Below are 23,525 nucleotides of genomic sequence, written 5' to 3'. Positions count from 1 at the left end.
AGAAAGATCATCATGTCTCTCTCTACTATTCCCTCATTAGACCAGTCATTGAGTATAATGTCCCATTTGGCATGTACCTCACCAGACACCTGCAACAGCTGGAGAGGCCACAGAAGTACCTCACGAAGAGGATCCTAGGCATTAAACATGTCCTACATGGACAGACTCAAATGAGTCAAGCTATTCTCTGTCTCATATCGCCTACTTAGAGGTGATCTTTGCTTGACTTACAAAGCCATGTTTGACCTAACTCTGTTAGAAATGCTACAGCTAAAGAAATCCCAATCCCTCCGCACCACACATTCCAGAGACCTCAACCGCATTACCACAATCAACAGAACATGCTGGAGGGACAGGTTCCTCACCCAGAGACTGCCCATGCTCTGGAATAGACTTCCCATACATGTCAAGCAGAGCACCTCACTGTTCCTCTTCAAGAGAAGTCTTGATGAGTGGATGGGTAATAGAAAGTTCACCCCCAGGGATCACTCCAGTGGCTCTGCTTCATAGAAGCACTGGGAACTAACGTCAGGTGGCACGATGCCAGGGCACTTATATATGGGCTAGGCTTGTTAAGGCTCCAGGGCCATTAGCCTAGTACACGCCTGTGAGAGACAGAATGGTCATCAAGCACAAGGCCAAAAAACTGTAGAAAAAATTCTCATTAATCTGTACAATGAACTTCTTAATGATTTACATTTTTGGGGAAAATGTTGAGTAATGTTAAGATGACATGCTAGTACAGTGGCACAGAGGTAAGGCATTTGTTTGTGATGTAAAACCAAAAAAAGCACCAACTGGGTTAAAGTCGAGGTACACTCCAGAAATTGTAAAATAAAGCAGAAAACTTTGACCACCACGGCTTGCCAGAAACATTGTTTAATAATGAACTAAATAAGCGGTGAAAGTGCTTACCATTGTTTTATCACGTTAGTTTTTATTTAGTTTGTTATTAAACAAGGTTTCTACCAAACCATGGTGGTTGAAATTTTCTGTTTTATTTTACATTTGCTTGTGATGCTGGTGACTCAAGATAGATGACTGATTTGAGAAGCTGGTGGGGGGGGGTTGAGTGGCAGGCAACTGTTTTGCTCAACTTAGGTGAAAGTGCAGACACTACTGGCACGGTACTTCCTAGTAGAGGCTGTAGAACAGCACTGATGAGGCATACATGTGTACATACTCATTGATGGGAATGGCAGGTGTCAAATCATCATGTGCAGGAATTTGCAAGTGCTCATGCCATTGCATGTATGCATGCTCCTCAGGGGAACTAGGAAGAGGATGAAGTTTGTAGGATGCCATGATCTCTTACCCTCCAAGGTAAATATTGCTTCACCAACTGTGACCCATAATTTGGCAACCTTATTCCTGGTTTGGGGGGGGGGACCTTATTCCTGGTTGGGGGAGGGGGGTAAACCAGTCTGTCTAAAGGGGAATAGCAAGATATGCCAACCAAAGGATGGTCATCCTTGCTTTATGGTCTGCTTTATGGTCTCCAATGTGTGTATGTAATATATGTATGTATGTATGTATATATATATATATATATATCTATAATGTGTGTGTCTGTATCTTGCTTTTTTCAGTTTAAAAGCATTTTAAATGTATGGGAGGCTAGTTTTGTTCCACCAAACTGAAATGCCTCCAACCAGCTGTGAGACACAAAAAATGTTTTTTCTTCAAGAATTTGGCCTCGTTATTCCTTGTTGACTGCAGACACATTTTTGTTACTGCTGTCTGCTGTTTTCAGTTTGACAGTTGGAACATGGCAGTAAAACTTGCTGTTTTCTTCAGTAAGAAAACATTTGCTTAGAATACCCTATCGTGAACAAAATGAACTGAATTTTTCTATTCAGATTTGAGCACTTTCTCCATTATTGTTCATCATGCAAGTCCACAGAAAGTTGTCTTATTGAGTCCGAATGACAAGGTTATGATCCTACTGTTATTGCCTGTGAATATAAATTTAGTAAGCTTTAGTGATTTTTTTAACCAAGATTAATAATGTAATGGCAGTTTTATAAACCTCTTAAATCAAACAAAAAGAAGTTATGTACTCACTATAGCATTCCATCTGAGTAATTGTACTTCATTTGTCTTCAACCTGTGGGATATGGATCCGAGCCGGCAACTTTACTAGCATCTGCTGCATGCTCCTCCCCTTACCCATAATACACCTTCACTACCTTCCAACCTCCAGATCGAGTTTGCTGAACCTTATACTGATAACCTGCCCTGAAAAAATACTTGTGACCTATAACTGCAGCCTGTAGGCTGTTCATATGCCAAGGTCCGGGGGAAGGAGGGAGGGACGGTTGAAGACAAATGAAGTAGAACTACTCAGATGAAACATTATGGGTGAGTACATAACTTCTTTATCTGAAGTAGTTTATTTCATTTGGTCTTCAACCTGTGGGACAGAGTCCCCAGCTAAAAAACTCCTGGGAGGCCCTCATGGAAGGATATTCGGGAGCACCACAGAACCAAAGGATGCTCTCCTTCTGGAAGTCAAATCCAATTTGTAATGAGAAATAAACGTATGAGATGAGGACTAAGTAGCTGCAGAACAAATATCATCCAAAGAGACTCTAGACCAAAAGGCCACAGATGTAGCCATGGACCTAGTGGAATGAGCTTTCACCTGACCTGGAGGAGACCTGCCTCTGTCCTTGTATACCTGAACGATGCATGAAGAAATTCATCTAGCAGTAGTGACCTTGGAGATAGGTTTCCCCAAAAAGGGTTTATAGAAGGATACAAACAATTGATCAGATTTACGGAAATTTTTTGTCCTGTGTAAATAGAATCGTAACGGTCTATGAACATCCAACAGGTGGAGCTTGCATTCCTTCTTGTTAGTAAAATTAGGAAAAAACGCAGGCAAATTGATGGTCTGATTGATATTGACTGGTGATGCCACCTTAGGATGTAAGGATGGATTGGTTCGAAGGGAAACCCTATCTTTGTGAAAAATCATGTAAGGAACTTTGATGGACAAGGCCTGTAATTCAGAAACCCTTTTGGCAGAGGTAATAGCCACCAGAAAAGCTGTTTTTCAAGATAAATATTTCAGATCTGCTGTTGCAGCAGGCTCGAAAGGCGGAGCAACCAAAGCTTGAAGGACCATAGTAAGGTCCCATGGGGGAACAGGATCCTTGACCGGGGGTTGTAACAAAAAAAGTGCCTTTAATAAAGGCCTTACACAGTCTGGAGGAGGCTAAAGAGGCAGACTTCTCTCCCACATGAAAATGAGAGATGGCAGCCAACTGAACCTTGACAGTAGAAGAACTAGCTCCATGTTGAAAAATAGCTAGAAAATCAAGAATGGCAGAAATGGGAGCCGTGAAGGGGTCTAAACCCCTTTGAGAGGCCCAGAAGGAAAAACGTTTCCACTTGCTGCGATAAACCTTGCTGGTCGAAGACTTATGAACAGCCACCAAAATAGATCTGAGGAGGATAGTCCAGGAGTCCTAGCAGCCAAGCTGTGAGCTTCAAACTGTCCAGATTCAGATGAGGCACCCTTGAAGGGTGTGCAATTAGATCCTGAAAGATCCAAGGCGGAGCCAGAAGGTAAGACCAAAGGAAGGGAAACCATACCTGGCGAGACCAAAATGGGGCAATGAGGATCACTTTGCTCCCCAATCGACGAGCTTTCTGTAGAAACCTCAGAATAAGAGGTACTGGCGGGTAAGCATACAGAGGACTGGGAGGCCAAGCATGAACTAGAGCATCTCTGGGGGACTCTACCGGCAGGGAGTTCAGAGCGAAACACTCGCTGTACTTTGCGTTGGAAGGAGATGCAAAGAGATCGCAGCAAGGTTGACCCCACTGGTGGAATATCTGTTCCGCTACTAGACCACTCGTAAGGCATCAGAATAGTCCGACTTAGCCTGTCCACTAGGATGTTGGACTGTCCCAGAATGTGCATTGCGATGAGAAAGCGACGGGTGGAGATCGCCCATTCCCACACTCTCATGGCCTTGGGACAAAGGGGGTAAGATCTGGTCCCTCCTTGTTTGTTGATATACCAGACCACTGACATGTCTGACTGAATTGCGATCGTTCCTAGAGGAGGAAAGGCATGAAGGGCCTGCAACGCTAGAAGGACCGCTCTCATCTCTAGGACATTTATGTGCAAGCTGGTCTCTACAGGGGGCCACAGGCCTTGGACTGTCCTGCCCTATCAATGCCCCCCCCACCTGAGTTGGGAGGCGTCCGTGGTCACTGTGGCTTGGGCCAGGGCTGGAACAAAGGGTCATCCCTCCAAAATGTCCAGAGAACACATCCACCATATGAGGGGCGACGACCAACTCAACTGAGTTGAATTGGATATGCCAGTGGTAGTTCCAACAGGGACCATTGTACAGCTAGAGTCCACTGTAGAATTCTCATGTGTAACCGGGCACACAGAAGAAGAGTTATGGTCGCTGCCATCGAGCCTAAGGCCCTCAACACAGATTTCACCATTGGGAGATGAGAGTGGTAGATCAGGGAGACATGCATCCTCAGGTTTTGTACTCTCTCCGAGGTCAGGAAGATTTTGCACTGAAGAGTATCTATCCTGGCTCCAATGTAGTCTTATCACCTGTACAGGATCTAGGATTGATTTGGATCCAGTGATTGTGATCCCCAAATGCAGGGCAAGAGTCAGGAAATAATCCCTGGTTTGGGAGAGAAGACGCCTGGTGGGAGCAGTGAGGAGCCAGTCGGCCAGGTACAGACAGACCTGAATCCCCTAAAGCCTCAGGTGAGCCGCTACTACCACCATTACTTTGGTAAACACTCTGGGGGCTGTGGTGAGACCAAAGGGTAGGGCTCGAAATTGGTAATGAGTGACTCCTAGCCAGAAGTGGAGGAACCTCCTGGAGCTTCTGTGCATCTTTGTGATTGTAAGCATCCTGAAGGTCTAATGATCACATCCAGTCACTCTCTTGCAGGTATAGCATAATGGACTGTAGTGTGACCATCCGGAGCTTCCCTTTGGCAACTGACACGTTCAGGGTAGAAGGGTCCAGAATGGGCCATAAGTCCCCCATTTTCTTTGGCACCAAAAAGAACCTTGAGTAGAAGCCCGATCCAGACTGATCTGGGGGGACGGTTTTGATGGCTCGTTTTTCTAGCAGCTTGGAAATTTCCTGTGCTGCTGCCTCCCTCTGCATGGGTGGTACATCCAGGAGTTGTCTGGGCCATTTGGGGGGATCCACAAAGGGGATAGAGTATGCTCTGGATATGATTTGAAGCACCCAGTGGTCTGATATAGACTTCCATACTGCTGGGTGCAAGGACAATCGTCCCCCGACTGCCTCCAGAGTAGAGCAGTCAGGCCACCCCTCAGGGTTGCTGCCCGCGTCTGTCCGAGAGAGGTTCTGGAGACAGACAATTCCTCGGACCCCATCTGCCTTTTGGTCGGCGTCCATTCTGTCCCCCTCTGCCTCTGGGGGAAGAAGAGCCCTGAGTGTCCCGGGAATACTGTGACTTCCAAAACCACATCTTCTTTTGCCCTCTCTGGTTCCAGGAAAAAGGCCTTTGAGGGTTCAAGAAGCGGATACTAACGGCAGACAGTGTCTTCCCGTCCTCCTCACTCTGGACTAATGTCTCTGACGGTCTTACCAAAGAGACTAGAGCTGTCATAAGAGGCATTGGCAAAGGATGCCTTGAAAGGTTCAGAAAATTGACATAATCAGCCACCCTAGCCGCTCCTTCCATAGCATGTGTAAGGAGTCACATGGACATGTTGGAGATTGCTTTCAAAGCAGCCATCCTCACAGAGAACGAAGCTTTGTCCTCCTTCGACATGGACTTAGGGGGAGACTCCTCCAGCTCCTTTACCAGGTCGTGTTGGAGTCTGGTGACATGGGCCAGGTAGTTCAGCTCCCTAATCAAAAAGGTAGCTGAAGCATAAACCCGCTTCCCTAGACAGTCTATCATCCGCGACTTTCTGCCAGAAGGATGAGCCGAGGAACTCTCCTGGGCAAGTTCCTTCTTTGTGGCTGCTGCTACCACCATAGCATCTATGCGGGAGCCCTTGTTCCATGCTGGTATGTCTATGGGGGGACTTAAAATTTTGTCGGGTCTTTTTGGAATTGGTTCCATGGTGTCCGGTTCCTTCCATGCCTGTGAGCTGACCAGATCCACCAAAGGATCCGTGAGAGGGGACACCCAGGAAGTAGATGGGCCCATGCCGATAGCCTCCAGGAACACGGACTCATCAGAAGAAAGTTTGGGGGCAGACCAACCTCCCTGTTGGTGCAGGATTTCCATGATGTCTCCAAAGGAGACATCCTCAGGAGGTGACCTAGGGAAACCTTCTCCATCATCCAAATCCGTATCCTCATTGAGGGACTCGGGGGAGTCTAAATGCCTCCTCTTGCATGTATGCTTGCGAGGTACCTGTCCAGTGGGGCTGTCTGGGGGGAACTCGCAAGTCACTTGTTCCTCAGGGGAACTGTCTGGGGCTCCTCGAACATGGGCTGTCCCTTTGGTAAAACAATGGGGACCGTAGAAAGAGCCGAGGGGGTCTGGATGGAGTCCGCAGGGGCAGTCAGGGGTCTCAATTCAGTAGAGAGAACCCTTTCTACCACATCGAACGCCGTAGGAGAGCGAACCTACTGTGAAACTAATAAGCAGGCCGGTCACCCCAGGTTTGAAGAGAGAGTCTGAGCCAGGCCCGAAGTGGACTGAGCTTCGAGGGAGGGAACTTGGCCCGACAGAGGTGGAGCCGATGGAAAAAAGTTCCACTCCCTCAGATCCAACACCCAAGCTCTGACTCCGAGAGCGGGCTCAGATCCGAGCTGGTTGGATCTGACACACTCCAGGCAGCTGTTGGTGTTGAGGAAGAAGGTGCCATCAGTGCTAACCCTCTGACTAAAGCCATCATATCGGCTGGAAAAAAGGAAGCAAGCCTTCCCCTCCTGAGGGAGAGGGGGTTGGTAAGACCCCCGTCTGGATTTGAGTACGAATGAACCTCCTCATCATTTTATCCATATCAACCTCAGACAAAGACTGGGTGGACCTCGACGAGGCCATGGACTCCGAACTTGCAGGTCAGGGCACCGAGGCCCTAGAAAGCTGAGCATGTCTCCTCCAGCTCCGGGGAGAACCTTGGAGATCGGAGCCGAGGGAGTCATGGATCCATAATGTTTTAACTGGTGAAGGGAGGTCCAGGGACCTCTTACACTTTTCCCTCGCCTTCGACTTTCTCTCCTTCCCTCTGCCCCTTTTCCACTCTGCTTCCACAGGCTTTTGCACAAGAGGTTGAGTCCCAGCCTGGGAGGGAGGAGAAGCCAGGGGAAGAGAGGAAGGAGAGGTGGCCACAGCAGCCGCTGTGACCGAAGACTAGGTAAGAGTCTCAGAACGGGGAAGAAGGCCTTTTAGGGCCAACTTGGCCTTCCTATCTTTAATTGCACAAGGGTTGAACCTTGCACATATAGTGCAGTCTACACTCAGATGGGCCATGCCCAAGCACATAAAACAGTGTGTGGCCATCCACAGGGGATAACTTACGGCCACACTCAGTGCTTCTCTTGAAAATAGGCTCGTCAGCCATACTATCAGAAGAAAGAAAAAAACTAAGGAAAAAAAACGTTAATTCTTTCTTTTTTTGAGCACACCCACTCACCACACTCAAACACACAACACACTGGGGGGGGGGGGCAAAAAGTCTACACAACTACTCTGACTAACTCACTACCTAAACACTACAAACTCGACATACCAAGTGAGGAGAGGAGAAAGGGGAACCTACTCTATCACTATCTAAAGATTTTTAGTAAAAAAGAGAATTTTTTAAAGTCTTAACCCACTTTGAAACCTGTAGCTCTAGAGATCACGATGCATAAGCTATTTCACGGCAAACGAGATCTGGGGGTTGGAAGGTATTAGAGGTGTATTATGGATAAGGGGAGGACCTTGGACCTCGGAGCAGATGCTAGTAAAGTTGCCGGCACGGATCCGTATCCCACAGGTTGAAGACCAAATGAAGTAAACTACTTCATATCTGTAATTTTCACAGTTCTGCCCTAATTATTTAACTTAGTAATTCATGCATTTCACAATATGTCTTCATTTCTTCCATGAAATAACATCAAGAATTATTAGTGAATAGACAATTCTGACTGATTTGTGTGTTCAAGACAAGGATGCCAAGAAATTCACCTCGAGATTGAAGCTGGAGGGGTGAATCTTGGCATCTGTGTTAAGAACACACAATAGTAGGTTAGGATCAGCGCCCCCGATTATAATTCTGTGTAGTGCTGGACCTTTATCTTCTCCATGTAGTAGAACAGTCAAAATCTTCAGCACCAAAGACGACTTTGGTTCTGTCAACACCGGATACAACAGAAGTTTAGAGCCTTAGTTCTTCGGCTCCAGTAATCACTATGGTTCCGACTTCGGTGCCGACTGTTTCACCCTCGCTGCAGCATATGGTACTGAAGCCATCTTCAGAACCCTGGTCTGTATGTTCACCTTCAGTGGATCACTTTTTTAGACAATTATCCAGTCCATTTGTGGAGAGACTGGAGTCTCCTTCAGCCCTATCTATTTGCTGTACCAGGAGCCTGTCAGAAATGGATGTTGTTAGGTTGATGGACCAGATCGTGGCAGCCCGGGGTCTTTTTCACTGTTCAGACCACTCTCCCTCCCAGAGCAGCTGGGTTCTCTCCCACAGCACCCAATTACTCTGCTCCTCTAACCTCATCTCAGGTTTTAGAGCCTTTGGCTCTGTCCACCCAGGTTTCTATGACTTCGGCGCTGACTGCATCCTTGCCCTCGGTGCCGAGTTTGTCTCTGGCCCCTTTGGTACCATTGGCGCCATTGGACCCCCAGGACTGTGTCTTCACTCTCGAGCATGCAGGGCTTATGCCAGTTCCAAGAATTTCTGCAGAACTGTCCATATTCCTTACAGCTACAGCGGCCATGGTAGGACTCTTGGGGTGGGGTGTGACTCCAGTTTTGAGTTTGTTGGTCTCTATTCCAGGCTCCCATCCCTCCTCAGTGGTCCTGCGTTTTAGGCTATGGAAAGGGCTTTGGCCGCTGCATCTTCCCATGTGGTTCTTCGGTTCTTGGAGTCCCCCTTTCAAGCCCCAGGCTCTTGAGTTCAGGTAGCAACCTTTACCCCTGGACAGCACCCATCAGGTTTGCAAGACTTACCTTCTAAGGATATCCCTTCTTCCAAGTCCTCCTCCAATATTCCCACTGAGGGCCCCCCTCGGAAGAGATCATGCAAGAGAATGCACATAGATTTTCCTGAAGAATCCATCGCAGAAGACACTGATTTCGATGAAGGGGAGGGTACCCCATGATCACCCCTGTTAGACATCTCCCTTGAAAACATTTTGGAGATCCCAAAGCAGAAGATCCCAAAGTTGGAAGTCCAAAGACCCATCCTTGGAGGAATTTGTGTACTTGCAGGCCTTTGGTTCTCTCCCATCTACATCCTGGGTGATCCCACCCGCTGACAATTTAATTAAGTTAATTGCTCAGTGAGCTTGGAAGGCTCCTGACACTATCAAATCGGTCCCCCGAAGACCTGATAAGATTCTTACTGCTCCAGATGACCAACTACACTGGGCTAAGGGCTTGGTAGTAGATGCCATGGTGGTAGCAGCTGCTACTAAGAAAGAACTCGCCGAAGAAAGATCTGCTGTCCATCCCTTGAACAGAGAGTCCAGAGTGATGGACAGATTTGAGAAGTGGGTCTATGCGTCATCGACCACCTCCATCAGGTCTTTGAATTTTCTGGTACTTTACTAGACTCCAAAGAGATCTGGTCAAGGAGCTATCAGATACCCTGGTGAGAGCAGTGGCTGGGGGGGTCCAGAAGAAAGTGGCCTCCCAACTAGCTACCCTGGAGTTGATGTCAAATTTATCCATGAGGCTTATTGCACATGCAGCTGAAGGGGCGACCAGGTCAGCAGCTTCAGGCGTTGCAATATGAAGACGCACTTGGATGTGCCTGTGTGAGTTCATGGAACCATTCATATCTTCCTTTGTCAATGCCCCCTTTGATGGGTCCTCCCTGCTTTGTCCCAAGGTTAAGGAAACTGTCCAAGTGTGAAAAGGATGGAAGGACTTTGTCTGCTGTGGGTGTGCATTCTTCCAATCCTCAACGGCCCTACTCCAAGAACCAGAGGAGTGGTAAAATGTGGTTCAAAAAATCTCAAAAGCCTTTCCAGGGCACATGTGATTCGGGCTCCCCTCTGGGCAGAGGGGGGAGTTTCAGTGGAAGACACTGTCCAAGAGGCAGGAGTGGTCTGCAGAATCAGGGTTCCAGAGATTCATTCTCTAGTCAACCTTAGCAGCGCTCCTGAACAGAGGCCCGATTGCTTACCTCTGGAAGCAGTCGGGGGAAGTTTTTCCTTGTACCCAAATGCCTGGTGACACATTACCTCCGATGCCTGGGTGCTAAGGATAATTACGAGAGGCTACCAAATTCCATTCAACCTTTATCCAAGAACCCCTGCAAAACTCCCAGATGTTCCACCCGGTCAGAGAGTTCAAGCAGCAATGGAAGTACAAAAGCTGCTAGAAAGTCATCCAAGAAGTCCCACCAGACCAGTTAGGATCCGTTTTTACTCCAGATTCTTTTTAGTGCAAAGAAAACTGGGGACTGGAGACCAATTCTGGATGTCAGTGTTCTAAAGAAATTTGTCCAACAAACAAAATTCCAGATGGTCATGGTTCAGTCTATTCTCCCCTTCTTGGAGAAAGACTATTGGATGTGCTCTATTGACTTTCAAGACACATATTACCACATAAAAGTGGACAAATGCTCGAGAAAGTTTCTCCTTTTCCAAATAGGGGCCAGTCATTTCCAGTTCAGAGTGCCGCCCTTTAGTCTTGCCACAGCTCCCAGGGTGTTAACCAAATGCATGGTGGCGGTCACAGCACATTTGAGGCTGCATGGATTCCAAGTGTTTCCCTACCTAGATGACTGGCTCCACTGCTTCCACTAGGCATCTACTGCAGCAGACCATGTACTTCATACTGGACCTGTCCCACCAATTCGGCATAACAGTCAATATTGCCAAATCCCAGTTAACTCCCAACCAAGACATGGAATTTATTAGACATTGTCTCAACACTTCTACTTGCATTGCGTCGCTTCCCCTTCACAGGTTGCAAAAAATACAGATGCAAGTCCAGCCACTTTTCTGCTCAAAGTACCTGCTCAATTAATTCTACAAGCTCTGGGCTCCATGACAGTGGCTATTACCTTGGTTCCACTAGCAAGATTCCACATGAGACTTCTCCAGTGGCTTTTAGCAAACCAATGGTCAATTCTGACTCATCCCATGGATCACTTAATTTTCATTTCCAGCTGATGCAAAAACAGTCTCATTCAAGAGAGATTCTTCAAGGTGTCGTTCCTTTGTCTTCCCCCAGCTCAAGGTCATAGTGACCACGGATGCTTCCCAGATGGGGGGGTGTTAACTAGGGAAAACAGTTCAAGGCACTTGGTCCCCTTTCAAGGCAAGCCTGCATATCAGTGTACTGGAGCTAAGGGCAGTGCTTCTGGCGTTGCAAGCATTTCATTCTGCCTTACCTCCAGGGACAATAGCTATTCAGTCAGACGTCAGTGGTCTGGTACATCATTAGACGGGGGGGATCCAAGTCCAACCCACTGTGTCGAGAAGCCCTTAGGGTGTGGCAATGGGCAATTATCTTCCAACTGCTTTCTGATAGCAATGCACATCCCATGGATTTCCACCATAATTGCGGACAAGCTGAGCAGATGCATCCTCCTGCCTCACGAATGTTCTCTGAACTCCGGAGTAGCGAAGGAGATTTTTCTTCACTGGGGCCACCCTTGTTGAACCTGTTTGTCTCACCCCTCAACAAGTGCAGAAGCTGCTTTGCCCTAATTCCCCCTCAGGGAAGTCACGCAGAGATGCTCTTCTACACAATTGGCCCCTGGGTCTACTCTATGCCTTACCCCCGTTCATCTGATCCTGATGTTTCTCAAGAGAGCATCTTGGTTGAGAAGCAAGATGATTCTCATTGCTCCTTATTCGTCTTGACAGATATGGCTTCACTTCATGTGGCCTCATCTGCTTTGTCAACCATGGATTCTGGACCTCATTCCGGATTTACTGATCCATCTTCAGGGACTATTGAATCCCAACCTTCAGACTCTCAAGCTGACAACTTGGTTGCTCCACTTCCGTTAGTCACCAGGCATAATGCTATACCTTCTCCTGTATGGCATATTTTGCTGGCATCGCATAAACAATACACTAGAACTCTCTACCTAAGCAAATGGAAGAGATTTTCTGTCTGGGCCTATGATAATGGATTAGACCCCTTTTTAGCGCCAGTAGAAAAAATAATTTGAGATTTCTGATTGCCATTTTCAATAAGGGAACTTCTGCTTCTACAGTCAGTTATTCTAGCAGCGATTTCGAACTTTCATATCAATTTTGGCGACCAACCTTTGATCTTCCACATGCTTTGCAAAGTTTTCCTAAAAGTACTATACACTTAAAACCCTCCTTTAAGGATCCTTTCCCGCCTTGGGATTTGACTTTAGTACTACAGTCACAGTGCTGCGTTTTGAGCCAGCAACTACCAGTGATTTCAAGTTTCTCTCTTGGAAGATGTTCTTTCTCGTAGCTGCCACTTCCACGAGATGAGTCTCCAAATTACAGGCCCTATGTTCTAAAGCTCCTTACTTAATTTTCCATAAGGGCAGTGTGTCACTCAGAACAAATCTGACCTTTTTGCCTAAAGTGATTTCAGATGCTAATAGTGTCACTCAGAACAAATCTGACCTTTTTGCCTAAAGTAATATCAGTCAATCTGTAGACTTTCTGTAGACTTACCAGTATCTTTCCCAAATGATTCTAACAAAGGAAAGTACTGCCTTCACCTTCTAGATGTACTTAGGCAGTTGCAATTCTATTTACACAGAACAAAACAATTGAGACGATCTGATCAATTGTTTATATCCTTCGCCAGTGCAACTTTGAGAAGATCAGTCTCCAAGGTAACTCTCTCCAGGTGGTTGAGAGAATGTATATCGTTCATATACAGAAAGTTAAATATGACGCTTCCAAAACCAGTCAAGGCACATTCTACAAGATCAGTGGTGACTTCTACAGTCTTTCATTCCAGAGCTTCAATGTCAGACATTCGTGCTGCTGCAACTTGGGCTAAGCCTCATACTTTTATTATGCATTACAAATTGAATACAGTCTCCAGGGGGAGAGCATCCTTTGGCTCTATGGTGCTAAGGAATATCCTTCCATAAGGCCTCCCGGGATACAAGGTAGCTGGGGACTGTGTCCCATTAGTCAAAAATAGATGAAGATTGACAACATCAAATAAAGAAGTTATGTCTTACCATAATGTTCCATCTGTGTTGTCTATCTTCATCTATTCTTGCGTCCCTCTCGCCTATCCCCTCCTTCAGGTTTCTGGTGGAGCAATATCCTGTCCTGGGTTCTTATTGTTTCGAGGACCATGGACACAGCTTCTGACTTTCATTGTACTGCTCTTCTCTAGAGGCAAACTCGATGAAAGGTAATTTAGAGAGGGGAATTGTGGGTAGACTTACAGCTCGTAAGATTGTTTTGGCCAGCGTGAGCTGTGTAACAGCCAGATTGGTTCCGAAGATCGGAACCATACTGATTAGTCAAGAGTGGATGAAGATAAACAACACAGGTGGAACGTTATGGTAAGACATAACTTCTTTTTAAGGTCAGGTCTCACATCACTCTGGCACTGATTTGTCTTCTTCCAAATACCTGAGCATAATCACTGCACTCCATGCACTACAATTGTGTTAAGTGATTTAGAGCTTTTTCTCCCTATGGTTATTAGGGAGTGTCATAAAACGCATGGTATTAATGTTCTTAAAACAGCTGCAACAAAGTTGTGAGCCTGCATCAAGATTTTGTTTGTGTGTGTGTATGTGTGTATATATATATATATATATATATATATATATATATATGTAGATTACCAACCAGTACTGAAGGAGTGAATTGTCCAGCCGAACTTGTATATTACATTTTACAGCTCTACATTTGTGATGTCATTGCATTTAGAATTGAAATTCAGGTAGAACAGATAAACAAGATTTACCTTTTTATTATTATTATTATTATTATTTTTATCAAAAACAAGATGTTTTTGGGCTTACCATTAATATGACTGGTGTATAACATGTTTTGCCATGCTTTTTGTTTTGTGTTCTCTGTGCAAAATTGCCTTTAAACCAGGTGTTGAACATTGTGATTATTTTTATAAAGTTAGAAATATGAAGGAAATAGCTAAATGTTTATTGATGTATCACTTATTTGTATAGTCCATATTTCTTACGTGTGGTGATGGTGTAGTAATATGACCTTGCCATTTAATTCCACAAAATAACATTTAATATATAATTTTCACTCTGCTCTTTAGTCATCCATGCTGCTTTTTCTTTGCAGAACAATTCATGGTCTTTCATCCAGCACATCACCATCTACTGGCCTCAGTGGACATTTGTTTTAATCCTGGAGACAGTGTGGCTTTGCTTGACCTTCTTATTACCAGTACCTGGCTGTCCTTCGTAAGTTACATAATGTTCAATGTAGTGCTGACTTAAGTTTGCTTCATCTTACTTTGTGTGTTCTTGTCAAGTAGCTTGTCATTCCGTTGTGGAGATGTGATGCCTTTTATGCAGATTAGAAGGATATATCAAATCAGTTTTCTAATAATGTAGTGTATTTCAGTTAACAAAGCAGCATGATGTGACCGTTTTTAATTTTAACAGTAGTAACTCTGGGGTCTATTGTTGGTGACAGTGAATGTTCATCCTAGACTCTGTTTTCTGTTTCCCTTACTGTCTGACTCCTGAATATATGGTTCTGTTGCTTTATGCCTTCAGTGGAACTACCAGAAACTAAAAGCAGTACTTATCACATAATACAGGACTGATACTGCTTGGATGTTACAGTGGCTGAATGTATGACTGGAAAAGCTGAACAAAGTTTTATTTTTCCTCTGCTTCCTTTTTCCATTTCTTCTGGTTACCTTTCAGCTCCCTTCCACCTCGCTCCACATAGGTGGTATGCATTTAGAAGGACATGTGTACTGTATCAGTTAATATCTCTGTCACTGTAAGCCTTATTCATTGCCTAAGTATCATGATTTCCATTTCAGACCACTTCTGGGCTTGGGTTGCTGGTATCATGTTGCTTTGTCCATTGCCTTATTTCTTAGTATGAGTTTGCTAGCGAAAAAGGATGTTTATATTACTTTATAACTGATAACTAATAACATTAGCAAATGCTAACTCATATGTGAACAGTTCACAGCCAGCATGACTGTTATATGTGCTTTTTGATCCAGTCACCTGCTAGTCGAGAGTTTCTTACACTGCCTGGTTATTATTTATTTATTTTCACATTTGTTGACCGGGTTAGTCCATTTTTCAGCAGAGGCCTGAGGAGAAAAGCTCCAGATTAAGCAACAGTTGCAATAGAACAGTTCAATACAAAGTTAATTACAGTTTTTTGTCATGAGCAAAATACTGTATGTAATACTATATACAAATACTAAGCAACAATGTTCTACAGAGTAGAAATAGAATCCAAAGCAAATAAACTTAGCCTAAGAAAGGGGGAGAGCTGTAATAGTTTAGTCAATAAGAAGACAATGGAGGAACATGGTAGGAAATGGTAGGAGGTTTAGGTAGGATCATGGAATAAACATGACCATGAGTTAAGCAAATAGGACTTAGTTTTGAAGAAATTGGTGTTTGTAATATAACGTAAGTGTAGAGGTAATTTGTCCCAACTGTTAGCTAAGGAGTGGCTGTAGAGCAGTTTGCCAGTGTTTTTCTTTGGCATGTATATATCTAGAAATTGTTGCTGTGAGCTTTGAAGAGCTTGATTTGGCATGTAGTGAGAGAGCAGGGAGGAGAGAGCAGGGCAAGAGGTAGAAGGAGTTGGGTACAGCTGGGGTAGAAGGAGTTGATGGTGGAACTTTAGCCATTGGAGGCTTTTTAGAGATAGACAGTGATGAGGTTGATAAGGCATATTAACAGCAAATTTTGCAATTTTGTTATATGTGAGCTCCAATTTAGAGATGAAATTTGATTGCAGGTTAGTGAGAATAGGGGCAGTGTAGAAAAGAGTGGGAAAGCTGGTGCAAGGGTGGGTTTGGACTTGTCTGATAGGAATTTTTTGTGTCTATATAGTAGGCCTAATTTCTGGTGTTTTTTATTTAATTTTCTTGAATATGGAGGTCAAATTTGAGTTGATCATCTGTTGTCATACCAAGGGTTTAGTGTGAGTTTCAACTACAATTGATTTGCTGTTTAGGGATGTGACTGACTGAAATTAGATTTTTGTGCTTCAATTGTTTTTGGTAGAAAGAAGATCAGTTTGTTTTTTCTTAGGGTTTAGCACTAGTTGGTTTGTTAGCCATTTTCAACAGTGTAGAGATTGTTGAGTGATGGAGTGTAGTTTAAGTTGTCAGAGCAGGAGATGACAGAGCTGTCGGCATATTGTATTACTCTAGAGAGGGAACATGAGGTGTAGAGGTAGTTAGTAAAGATGTTTAAGAGAAGGGGACCAAGAATGGAGCCATGCGGAACCCTGTGTTTTGCAGTTAGGAAGGGAGAAAAGGATGATAGCCGTTTGACTGATTGAAATCTTTTTGACACATAGTTACTGAACTAGTGTATGGTAGAGTTAGTGAGACTGAGGTTAGTGAGTATGGACAGCAGTAGAGGATGGGAGACAGTATCAAAGGCCTTAGAGAGGTCAAAGAATAGACAGGAGACTGATTTATTATCATCCTGAGCTTCAGCAGTACTATGTTTGAAAGATGTAAGATCACTAGATGTGCTATGTTGAGGATGAAATCCGTGCTGGGTAGGAGTTAGATTTTCATGTAACAGATGATTGAGGAGCTGTTTGTGAGTAAATTTTTCAAGTATTTTAGATAAAGGAGACAGAATGGTTATAGGTCTGAGGTTAGAGGGATCAGTAAAATTACCACCTTTGTGAAGGGGTAAAACATAGAATTTTTTCCAGATATCTGGGACTGTATTTTCTTGGATAGGTCTATTTATAAGTATGGAGACGGGGGTAAGCAACTGAATTAGCAGCATGTTTTGGAAATGGGTGGGGGGGGGTAGACTGTCAGCTGATGTTGAACATGGTTTCAGTTTACTGAGCAGTGACCTGATGTAGTTAGTTGGGAGAGGTGTAAATGAGAATAAAGTAGTGAGGAAAATGTTGGGGTTACTGGGGGTGATATTGTTATCTTGTTTGGTTGGCTTTTGGATAGATTCTGTAAAGGAATTAAGAAAGGTGGCTGTTCTAAGGAGTAACTGTTGGGCAAGGGTTAGGTGGAGAAGGATTTCCAGGGTGAAGTAGTTTTAACAGAATGGAATTGAGTGTGGGTTATTGAGTGCTTCTGGTAAAAATTTAGGATGGCTTGTTTTTTGGTTAAGTTGCAGAGCTCCCTATAGGAGAGTGTAGGTAAGTTGGGGTTTTTTTTCAGCTTTTCCAGGCACTATCCCTCTTGTGCATTAGGGTATGAGTGGCTTGAGTTGACTATGGGGACATAGTGGCATTTTAGTTTGATTTTCCTAGAGGGGGCAGAGAGTTGAGAGTATTGAGGAAGATGCTGTTCTATTTTAGAACAGCATCTTCCAAAGGGGATCTTGTAGAAATGACCAGTTTATTGAGGAGAGCATTAGGTTAAATGTATCTATATTAAAATTGGTGAGATTGAGACATTCTGTATATTGGTGGGTTTTCTGCTGCTGGGGAGAGTGTCTTTGTACAGTGGTGGGAAGGTGGTCACTAAGGGAGTCTGGCAGGGTGGTGGGGTTTTGGTAAAGGTTAGGATTGGATGTCAGGATCCAGTTCAGTGTTGTGCCAGTGTTGGAGTTTTTTAGTATGTGAATTGGGTAGTGATTAGCTGGTAGAAACCACAGAGGTTTATGCAGGAGCTGTGAGAGTCTGTGATGAATGTATTCCAGTCTATATTGACATCACCCAAAATGACAACTTCATAGGTGACAGACTGTGAAATCAAGGAAATAGAGTTTGAGAGTAGGGATGGAGGGGGAAATATATTTAGTAGCAATGGCTAGTTTGTGTGTTTATTTATAGAATTTCTGCTGGATGGAAGTTTGGTGGAGAGATTGAAATAGGGGAGAGAGAGAGGTGTTTGGAGTAGAGAAATCTACACAATCTCCTCTTTTCTTGAGTCTGTCCTGTCTGAAAATAGTGTAGCCTGGGGGAAGAAATTCAGAGTTGTCAATATGTGGTTTTAGCCAAGTTTGAGAGAGAGTAAGAATGTCAGTAGTGAGTAGAGAGACCCAGGAGTGTAGGGGAGTAACTTTGTTTAGGATACTCTGTATGTTAAGTGATATAAAGGATAAATATTCAGATGTTGTGAAGGATGTACTTTGTGGTGTGGAGTTGGGGGGGGGGGATTAGTGATGAGAGAGGGGTTGGGGTTAGGTCCTGGGGTTGGGATGGATATCACCAGCGAGCATCAGGTTTAGTGAAGATAGCTTAAGTGGAGATGAGTTTTTACTCAGGATGTAATATTTACTTTTCATTAAAGGAGGGAGTATGTGTATTAGGAATATTTTTATTTTATATAGGGTGGTAGTGTTATGGTTAAAAAGAGAAGGGTAATTTTTTTTCTCAGTGAGTTGCCTAAACACATGGCCTTTAATACTTTAGAGGGAACATTTTTAGTGCTTAACCCATGTGGGTGCACTGCTTTGTTGACATTTTGTTTAATGTAATAGCCAGAAAAAGACAACTGCTGTTAACATTCTCATGCAAATGGAATATGTTATAAATCCACCAACGATGAAAGAAAATCCATCAACATGAAATCCATAGTCTGTTGAAACAAAGCTTTATTAACACCACCAAAAAATAAAAAGTAACATCTTAAGAGCAGGTTTAGTGCTTTCATCCTTACAGAACATTTGGACTTCAATACTTGCCATCTTTTAGCTCTCATCCCACTTTATACCCTATGGTTAATAAGACTTAATTAAATAATAATTTCATAGTCTATTGTTTCTTAAAGGTATGATAAACAATGTGGATAAACTGCATAAATAATTAATATAAAAATAAAAACACAACAATACATGTAAATACATATATATATATATATATATATATATATATATATATATATATATAAGCGACCAAATAATATTTTGTAAAGCACTTCTTCACTGTATAATAAAAACATTTAAAAACACTTTAAAACAATGTACTACAACAAAACTTATAAATAAAACTTCTGATATTGCCAGGCAGTCTCCCATCCAAACACTAACCAGGCCTGACCCTGGTTAGCTTCCAAAGCCAGCCCTTTCAGGATGAAGTAATTACAAGTGCACTGTTTGGAAATGTGCTTCTTAAATTAAATATTAGTGTTAAAAATCTTTGAAATAATCCTATAGATCTTAAAAAGCATTGTTTTTATGAAAATTGTATCATTATTGGATAAATGTAAATAAGCACTTCAAGAATAATTTTAACAAAGTTATTTTAATTTATTTAAAAAATAAATGTGTCCCTAGGAAGAGAACTGACCCAGCTGATGTCTTAATAGAATTAAAAGTTTTTACAAGAAAATTAAATCTAAATCTTTTTTTTAAAGGAAAAGGTAATGGAAATGAAATTCAAACTGAGAATAGCATAGATATAGTAAAAAGAAAAAGTGTATTTAACCCGACTCTTCTCCCTGTAGTGGCCACTTTTGAAAAGGTATGTAATAATGACATATATCAGGTGCTGAAAAATCAAAAAAGAAATACCAGAATCTAACTAGAGGAAAATTACCTAATGAAGGTACTTAGAAGTAACAGAAATTTAAGAATCATGGAACCTGACAAAGGGGCGGTATTGTTTTAGTGGATAAAATGGGTTATGCAAGTAGTATGAATGCAATTTTGAGTAATACAGAGAAGTATGAAAGGGTTTCCATTAATGAAGTTAATTTATCAAAAAAAGAAAATTTCTTTATTTTTACAGGACTCTATTAAAATGAGAAAATATGTATTTTATTGTACAATGAAAATACAATAATACTTACCTTGTTTGGAATCCCTAAAGTACATAATAGTTTAGAGAAACCACCATACAGGTTAATGGTCTCCGCACATAACTCAGTGATATATTTATTATGAGTTTTTGTTGATTTCATGCTTAAGGAATGTGTAAGTAATGTGGAATATATATTGAAGGATTCATGACATTTTTAAGCAAAGTGAGACAAGAATTTTATAATTATTTTAGTAGTTTCACTACTGTTGATGATTTGGATTTGTTTTCCTCCATCCCCTATGAAGAAGAAATTGAATGTTCCTGGAGATGGTTTACAAATGAAGTACCTTAGATTCTATTATGACAGGTTTTATTTGTGACTTGATGGAAATAATTTTAAAGTGTAATTATTTCTGGTTTGAGGGAGAATATTCAGGCAGATATCTTGAGTGGCAATGGGAGCTAGTTGTGCCCCAACATGTGGAAATAATATGTATGCATGGGAAAAGAAATACATTATGACAAGTATGTACAGGAATCATTGGAGCTTGTACCTACGCTTTTTGAATTATATATTTATTTTATGGAAAGAAACAAATGAATATACATACAAAACAGAAACACAAACTGGATAACCACAGACACTCCTGTACTCCAAGGACTCAACAAAAAGGTTCAAACTAAATCCAAAATGACTTTAATGGATAAAATAATAACAAGAGTAAGTGCTTTTGTTCCTTAACTAAATGGAACTTCTTCAGAACTACTACAACGTCTCAACAATTTACTTAAATACTATGATGTAGTGCCACTTAACATTGATTAGTTTTCTACACTTGCTGAAGAGGTAATAAAATAACGCTCAACTGTTTCCTAAAATTTAACTTGCAAAACTATATGAGCTACTAAAAATCTCATAAAATGTTCAACTTTTAGTCAACATGATTTAAAAATATTATGTATATAGGTTCATAGGTTCATACTAGACTATCTGCCCTAGGGCATTTATAAGCCTAGCCAGAGTGTGTTTGGCTTTCGTCACCCATTTTAAATTAATTTTGCTATGCCTTTTTTTGAGGTTAGTATACTGTGCCTCTGTCTAACAGTGACACAGAAGTGATAGCTGGGGTAAACCTACGATCTCCCATCCACTCATCAAGATTCCTCTTGAAGAGAGTCAATGTGGGACTCTGCCTAACCTGGACTGGGATTTTATTCCAGAGTGAAGGGAGCCTCTGGGTTATGAATCTGTCCCTCCAGCATGTCCTATTTATTTCAGTGCTGAGGTTCAAGTCTCTCGAGCGTGGCTCGATGGGATTTGGATTTTCTGAGGTGCAGCATGTCCATTAATTCCGGGTTGGACATGGCTTTATACGTCAGGCACAGATCGCCTCTGAGCAGGCGGTATGCCACTGAGTAGAGCTGGAGTTTCTTTAACCGGGCAGCATATGGCATCTGTTTGAGCCCTTTGATCCTCTTGTTGAGGTACTTTTGGGGTCTTTCCAGTTGCTGCAGGTGTCTGGTAAGGTACATCCCAAAAGGGCATTGTACTCAATTATGGGCCTGATGAGGGATGAGTAAAGAGGTACGATGACCTCCCCTGATCTAGATGTGAATCCCTTCACGATTAGGTGGGCTATATAAAATGTTTTTCTAACCACTTTGGCCACGTGGTTGTCAAATGAGAGATTGCTATCAACTTGGGTCCCCAGGTCCCTAATGACTTCTTCTGTACTTAATGGATTACCACCTATGTGGTAATTTGTGGGCACTGTTTTTGCCAAAGGGATGACTATACACTTTTTGGCGTTTAGCTTGAGGCCATGGCTCTGGCACCAGTTGTCTGTTTCTATGAGGCCCTTTTGGAGGATGCTTTTGTCGGCTGGAGAGTTGATTATGGCGCCCAGTTTGCAGTCATCTGTGAACTTGGTCAGCCACAGTCCTTCCATGTTGGCCTGTACCGCCGAGAAATATATACCGAACAAGAGAGGTCCCAGGACTGAGCCTTGTGGGACACCACTTGTAACTGGTTTGGAGTCTGACATGGCTCCAGCAATTGTAACCATGTGGGTTCTGTCCTTGAGCCAGTTTGCAACCCATCTAGTGACATAGGGGTTTATATTTAAGCTGGTGAGCTTATCTATAATGCCCGAGTGGGGTATTGTATCGAAGGCTTTTGCGAGGTCCAGGTAGGCTGTGTGGACCACCTTCCCCTCGTCAATGGCCTTGGTGACTGTTTCAAAGAAATCGACCGGGTTTAAGAGGCAGGATCTGCCCTTAACAAAGCCAAACTGGGTAGGATCCAGTGTCTGTAGGTCCCCAATATCTTTATTTATGAGGTCCATGATGATCCTTTCCATAGCCTTGCAGACCAAGCTAGTCAGGCAAATAAAAAGTGCATATAAATAAAACAAAACATGCATTTTTATATTTAATATATGCATAAAAAATCTTCTAAATTTGTAACCTATTATGTTGCACTCCAACTGTATAATCTGGGGTTACTAAAACTATTTTTGTAAGCAACATAATGCTTTAGTTTTAATACTGAACTGATAAGAGCTGGATTCATTCAACCCTGGGATACTTAATGCATTTAAAAGTAATTGCCACTGCAATTCACTCTTTTCTAAATGCTCTTTCATAAAAAATCATCTAGGGTCTTGATTTGTCTGCTGTATGACCACAAACAAATTTATGCCCTCTATTGTTCTGTATATGTTTGTAAAGCACACTAGTTAATTTTGTATTCCTTGTTTCTAGCAGGTGCTCATATATTCTATCTTTTAATTTTCATAAGGTCTTACCCACATAGAAAGCTGTGTGTATACCTCACACACAGCTAAATAAACCACCTGCTTAGAATCACAAGTAAAATGCCTGTTAATATTGTAGCACCATTTCTATCAAAACTATCCATCACTTTTATATAGAGACATTGCCTGCATTTACAACATTTAAACATGCCCAATTCTTCTGCATTCATCTAAATTGAATGGAAAACCCATCTTTCTTAATCCATGATTTGCCTCTAATAACTGTTTGAAACATTTATCCTTCTTATATATACTATCAATGTTTTTTCTCCTACCTTCTCTAAAACTCCCACCTCCAGCTTAAACGCATTCCAATTTTTGTATGTAATATTAACCAACTCTCTACTATCTATATTATAAGTAGTAATGAATGCTCTGCTTTTGTTTTCAAATTTCACCACGTCTTTTTCCAAACTTTTTTCTGGAGGGTTACTTACCTCTGTAAGAGGTAAACAGTCTTCTCTAATTCTTTTTTCCAAAACTTCCTTTTTAATTTCTAATAAAAAATCTGTTAGATAAACCTCTCTGACAAAACATATATAACACTACCTGACATTCATTTGTAAAAGCTTCTAAATCTGAGACCATTCTGGCCAGCCTCACTAGCTGGCCTTTCACCACTGCCTTTTTTTAATGAATGGGTTGCCAACTTGAATAATGTAAGTAAGTACTGGAGAAG

General features: G+C 42.5%; 1 protein-coding gene across 1 annotated transcript in view; it reads left to right on the top strand.

The window, feature by feature from the left end:
- Positions 1-23,525, top strand: part of HGSNAT (heparan-alpha-glucosaminide N-acetyltransferase) — a gene marked incomplete in the record, with an annotated part of 974,112 nt that overhangs the window by 572,703 nt on the left and 377,884 nt on the right. Inside the window, 1 exon segment of the mRNA XM_044059525.1 lies at positions 14,436-14,557. Coding sequence (XP_043915460.1) covers positions 14,436-14,557 — 122 coding nt within the window.

Source organism: Protopterus annectens, chromosome 17.part0 (genome assembly GCF_019279795.1).
Source record: "Protopterus annectens isolate FY-2018-M chromosome 17.part0, PAN1.0, whole genome shotgun sequence".
In the NCBI taxonomy this organism is placed as follows: domain Eukaryota; kingdom Metazoa; phylum Chordata; order Ceratodontiformes; family Protopteridae; genus Protopterus; species Protopterus annectens.
Note: the sequence above shows the minus strand (reverse complement) of the source record. Positions and strands in the feature narration are given on the sequence as shown.